This window comes from Eulemur rufifrons, chromosome 8 (genome assembly GCF_041146395.1).
Source record: "Eulemur rufifrons isolate Redbay chromosome 8, OSU_ERuf_1, whole genome shotgun sequence".
NCBI classification, from domain to species: domain Eukaryota; kingdom Metazoa; phylum Chordata; class Mammalia; order Primates; family Lemuridae; genus Eulemur; species Eulemur rufifrons.
In genome coordinates this window covers 97,308,818-97,315,037 of record NC_090990.1, presented here as the reverse complement: position 1 = coordinate 97,315,037, position 6,220 = coordinate 97,308,818, and the positions used below count along the sequence as shown (strand labels likewise).

General features: G+C 39.6%; 1 protein-coding gene across 1 annotated transcript; it reads left to right on the top strand.

Moving 5' to 3' along the window:
* Window positions 1-448: 448 nt before the first annotated feature.
* Window positions 449-1,620, top strand: LOC138389873 (olfactory receptor 6K6). The gene has a single exon (XM_069478529.1). The coding sequence runs from the start codon at window positions 617-619 to the stop codon at window positions 1,574-1,576; it is 960 nt and encodes a 319-aa protein (XP_069334630.1). The 5' UTR covers window positions 449-616; the 3' UTR covers window positions 1,577-1,620.
* The last annotated feature ends 4,600 nt before the right edge of the window (window positions 1,621-6,220 follow it).

Below are 6,220 nucleotides of genomic sequence, written 5' to 3'. Positions count from 1 at the left end.
AGGATGCAAAGAGACATATTGACTGACTTGTCATCCAGTGAGAAACAGAATGCTACTCTAAAACCAACAGAAAAAAGACAGGGCTATGAAGATGAATTCTTTAGCCAGCCTCAGACTATTAATAGATATCAGTGCTTCAAAAGATGTGGAAAGCAACATAAAGAATTTTGGGGAGAAGGGCTCCTGATAATGTCTCTGTATTTTTTAAAAAAATAACTTTTCTGAAGAGCAGGAATAGAGGACAGTTGAAAACTAAGATATAAATTTTAAGGCTAAACACAGAAGAACAAGGAGTGAAGAGAAGGACTCAGAAATTAAAGAAAAATATTTTTTTAACCTCCAAAAATTATTTCCAGAGAGTTAAACTTGTGTGTTACTTTGTGTATTCTTCACATCCATTGAATATATTTACCCAAAAGCTCATTTAGGGATCCCAAAGCAAATATTTCAGATGTTTCAAGCATGGGATACAGCTGAAGAGATGCTTCTAACTGGCTTGCTTAGGATTCCAGAATCAGTTGACGTAACTGATTATAGAAAGGAATGAAGTAATATTCAATAGGTAATCAACATTCCAATTCTAGGAGTTTCTTTGTATCCTTTTTTCTGTTTACAGATGACACAGTTGATGAGCAGTGGGAATCAGACCATGGTGGCTGAGTTCCTCTTCTCCATGTTCCCACATCTTCATGAAGGTGGCCTCTTATTCTTTATTCCCTTGCTTCTCATCTATGGGTTTATCATAACTGGGAACCTAATGATATTCATTGTCATCCAGGTGGACACAGCCTTGCACACCCCTATGTATTTCTTTATCAGTGTCCTCTCCTTCCTGGAGATCTGGTATACCACCACCACCATCCCCAAGATGCTCTCCAGCCTAGTCAGTGAGCAGAAGACCATCTCCCTGGCTGGATGCCTCATGCAGATGTACTTCTTCCACTCTCTTGGCATCACAGAGGGCTGTGTCCTGACAGCAATGGCCATCGACAGGTACATCGCTATCTGCAATGCTCTCCGTTACCCAACCATCATGACTCCCAAATTTTGTATCCAATTGACAGCTGGATCTTGCCTCTGTGGCTTTCTCCTTGTGCTCCCTGAGATTGCATGGATTGCCACCCTTCCCTTCTGTGGCTCCAACCAGATCCACCAGATATTCTGTGATTTCGCCCCTGTGCTGAGCTTGGCCTGCACAGACACATCCTTGGTGGTCATTGTGGACGCCGTCCATGCGGTAGAGATCCTGGCCTCCTTCCTGGTCATTGCCCTCTCCTACGTCCAGATTATCATGGTGATTTTGGGGATGCCCTCGGCCGAGGGCCGTAACAAGGCTTTTTCCACCTGTGCTGCCCATCTTACTGTGTTCTTGCTATTTTTTGGCAGTGTGGCTGTGATGTATTTGCGATTCTCAGCCACTTACTCAGTGTTTTGGGACACAGCAATTGCTGTCACTTTTGTTATCCTTGCTCCCTTCCTCAACCCCATCATATACAGTCTGAGAAACAAAGACATGAAAGATGCTATAGGAAGGATTTTCTGCCATAAAAAGAAGGCTGGCAGGGCGGGGAGATAGGTCTATATCCTGGAAACTCTGAAAAGCCTCTTGGAAATGCAGAATTTCACTGTTCCTTATCTTGTCTATGATTATCCCCTTTTTCTATTGCCATAGCTACTTGCTTTATTATATTTAAAGAGAATAATAAACTGCTGTGTTCAGGTCATGGGTGATAACTGGATACCTTGTTTACATTAGTGCCCCTACCATGTGATAGTTGAAGCAGTATAGGTGGATTTCCCTGCTTCTAGCACAGGTTGGCTTCCTCCTCAAACTCTAGTAGCTGGGGTCTGCCCTTTTCTTCTGTGACCCCACACACTGGTGAAGCTGGAGAGCAGGACAAAAGAGGCATGGCAGACAGTTCCGAAAATTACCACTATTAGCTTTTCTCCAATTCCCTTTCCAGCTATACATTCCCCTGTTATTCAATATTGCATATAAATAAATCATTTCTTGATGGTAGAGAGAAGGCTTCTCCACTTTTAGCTTGTTTAATTCCCAAATGATTTTGGCAACCATGGACTGATCATGTACACAATGTATTACAGAATTTTAGACCCAATTTTAGACCACAAAAATCAATAACAATAATAGTCCGCTATATTTCTCTAGCACATTGCTATTTAAAATAAGTCGACATCTATAAATCTTCTGGAAATTTAAAATACCCCAAGGTAAAGAAGTCATACATCAGTATTTTTTAAATGTTAAATTTAAAGCTCAAAGAAGTTTAATGACTTACCAAGGGCCACATAGGTAGTTAGTGACAGAGCTCAGACTTAGCTTCAGGTACTTTACTGCACTCTTTCCCCAGTAAATACATAATTTTGTTTAAACTACATAATATTCAGGAAACTAAATTATACAAACTTCTTTCCCTAAAAGTTTCCTGAGATCTGATGAGTTCTCAATGAGTCCAAGGAGTCAATAGTCCTTTCTTCTGTGAACTTCCAGGATGTGGCATTATGGAAAAACTATTGGACTAGGAGATTCAAGGACCATATTTTAGAGCTTTTTCTGCCACATTAAGTTTTGCCATTTTAGATGCTCTACTTCCTTCCTGGCCTTCAGTTTCTTAGTCTGTAATTATGCAGTTGCATTAGGTCAGTAATTTCTCAAACTAATTGATTATCAGAACTTATGATTCAGAAAAATCTGAAAATGAAGCCCAGTAATTTACATTTTTCAAAATATCCCCCAAAATTCTGATGACGTGTAAGACTTGGAATAGCTGGATTGGATGATCACTAACATCATTTCTAGTCCTAGGACCCTTTGACATTAATAAAAGCTAACATATTTTAATAATGTCTAAACCTATGCTAAGGACCTTAAATAAGCTGTCTCATTTATCATCATAGAAATTCTATGAAATTAATATTAACCTTTTTTATCAAATGGAAAACATGAAACGTAGAGTTGCAATAACTTGTCCAAGTACACAGAGTTAATTATTAGAAAGCCAGGGCAGAAACTTAATTATGTCTGGTCCCAAAGCCAGGTCTTTATTGACCATGACCTTGTACCTACTTCATAGAGCCTTCATCCTAATGACTAAATCTAAGAAGAGTTACAAAGCAAATATGATATTCAGTGGCAAATGTGATCACTAATTATATGTAACAGAGCAAAAGGGTTTACTCCTCCAGCCTTCAAGGTTTATTTATTTTGAAAAAGTTTGAGTAGTAACTCTACATCAGGCACTCTGTAGGTGCAGAGGACTCATTTAGTGACTATCATATAAGTGGTCTTGGCCTTTCGAGACCTCAAAGTCTAATGAATCACTATTGCTGCAATTAATAAGAGCACCAAATTCGCTGTTTTCCTTGTCATGAGATCTGATGATACTACAAACTCATTGTTCCCAGCTTTTAGGCTATTCATTTCCTCTAAACTTTCCAAAGTTTGTTTTTTTTTGCGTTTTAAACCTCTTTGAATGTATGCCTTTTGCCATCCTCTTTTCTCTCAACCCTGCACATTGATTCTTTTCACAAGGACATCCTCAATCTTTAAAGCTAAAGCTCAGAATGATTACTTTTAGCACCGTTGCCTCCTGCTTCTCAACCTTGCTCTAAATTGCTGCAATCTTCAAGAAAGATTCCTCCCACTAATATCCCTGGCACTGATGTCAGAACTAATAACAGCCTTTATTTTGATATGACTCATTCTCTATCTTTTTGTTTTTCATGCTGTTAATGTCATTTGGTTTGCCCCACATCTCCCAGTAGACTAAGTAAGGGTGCACAGCAGGAAAAAGGTTTCTTCATCCTTCTGAATGTCAGAACACTTAGCATAGGATTCTGCAAATTATCTGTTGATGAACCAAGATTTGTTCTTGGCTAGTGGACCAACTCAGTGACAGGTTGGATTGGCTGAAAGAAAAGGTAGATCAATACTTGTGAGAACAAAGGAAACAGAGAGAAAAGAGGCAGCCTTTGATGTCAATGACAAGCAGTACACATATAAGCCCAAGGCAGCAGAAAGAAAAGGAATAAAAGAGGGAGGATTTGCCACCTAGGTGGAGACAGAATTCAAAGGAGCTGAACTAAGATAGCAAGTCTATCCAGATTCTTAATTGTTTTTTTCCCAGGCATCTTCCCTGATGTCTTCTTAGCCCCAGCCCTAGTTCAGTATAGGAGCATCTCCTATAACTGGTGTCCTTGCTTTTTGCTTAAGGTCATCGGTGTAGGAGAATAGCTATTTTCCCCATTCCTTCTGAAGTTGAAGTTACCTTAGAAGACAGCTAGTTATTTCTCCTTTTCAGCATATTTGAAAAAAGGTAAGCCAGACTCTGCTTAAACATTTAACCAAAGTGTCCTGCTCCAATAGAGGGCTTTCAGTGTGCCCACCACCAGGATAGTGTTCACTGTACCAGATAGGTAAGTTTTTATACCTTACCCGTTTCCAACCCTCTCCCTTCTTAGTTTCCAATGTCCTTTACATCTTCTTGTGCCATGTGTACCCATCGCTTACTCCCACTCATTAATGAGAACATGTGGTGTTTGTTTATTTTATTCCCAAAATACTTCACTTAGGATAATGATCTCCAGTTCCATCCAAGTTGCTGTGTAAAACATTATTTCATTCTGTTTTATGTCTGAGTCACACTCCATGGTTTGGAGTACTACATTTCTTTGTCCACTTATGAATTGATGGGCACTTAGGTTGATTGTGTTGCAATAAACATTCAAGTGCAAGTGTCTTTTTGATAAAATTATTTATTTTCCTTTGGGTAGGTATGCAGAAAGGAGATTGCTGGATTGAATGATAGGTTTACTTTTAGCTTTTTGAGGAATCTTCATACTGTTTTCCATAGAGGTTATAATAGGGTGCAGTCCCACCAACAGTGTATAAGCGTTCCTTTTTCTCTGCATCCATGCCAGCATCTGTTGTTTTTTGACTTTATAATGCCATTTTGACATGGGTAAGGTGGCATCACATTGTGATTTTAATTTGCATTTCCCTAATAATTAGTGATGTTGAACATTTCTTCATATGTCTGTTGGCCATTTGTCTATCTTCTTTCGAAAAAAAAATTCTGTTCATGTTTTTTGCCCACGTTTTGATGTCATGTTGTTTTTGTTTTTTTTTTTTTTTTTTTTTTTTTTTTGAGACAGAGTCTCACTTTGTTGCCCAGGCTAGAGTGAGTGCCGTGGCGTCAGCCTAGCTCACAGCAACCTCAAACTCCTGAGCTCAAGGGATCCTCCTGTCTCAGCCTCCCGAGTAGTTGGGACTACAGGCATGCACCACCATGCCCGGCTAATTTTTTCGATATATATATTTTTAGCTGTCCATATGATTTCTTTCTATTTTTAGTAGAGATGGGGTCTCGCTCTTGCTCAGGCTGGTCTCGAACTCCTGAGCTCAAACGATCCGCCCACCTCGGCCTCCCAGAGTGCTAGGATTACAGGCGTGAGCCACCGCGCCCGGCCTCATGTTGTTTTTGTTGCTGTTTTGTTTGAGTTCTTTATAGGTTCTGGATGCTAGCCCTTTGTTAGATGTATGGTTTGTGAATATTTTCTCCCATTCTGTACGTTTTCTGTTTGTTGAATATTTCTTTTGTTGTATAGAAGCTTTTTAATTTAATTAAGTCCCATTTATTTATTTTTGTTGCTGCTGTATTTGCCTTTGGGTGTTAGTCATAAATTCTTTGCATAGGCTGATATCTAAAAGAGTTTTTCCTATGTTTTCTACTGGAATTTTAATGGTTTCAGGCCTTAGATTTAAATCTTTTATCCATGTTGGCCAGGCATGGTGGTTCACACCTGTAATCCTAGTGTTCTGGGAGGCCAAGGCAGGAGGATTGCTTGACCTCAGGAGTTCGAGACCAGCCTGAGCAAGAGTGAGACCCCATCTCTACTAAAAATAGAAGAAATTAGCCAGGCGTGGTGGCACGCACCTGTAGTCCCAGCTACTCAGGAGGCTGAGGCAGGAGGATCGTTTGAGCCCAGGAGTTTGAAGTTGCTGTGAGCTAGGCTAATGCCATGGCACTCTAGCCCAGGCAACAGAGTGAGACTCTGTCTCAATAAAATAAAATAAAATAAATCTTTTATCCATCTTGAATTAATTTCTGTATATGATAAGAGATAGGGCTCCTGTTTTATTCTACTGCATATGGCTATTCAAATTTCCCAGCACGATTTATTGAATAGGGCATCTTTT

What these genes read in the sequence shown, in the direction of transcription:
- LOC138389873 (XM_069478529.1), top strand. Translation starts at nt 617, where the DNA reads ATGACACAGTTGATGAGCAGTGGGAATCAGACCATGGTGGCTGAGTTC.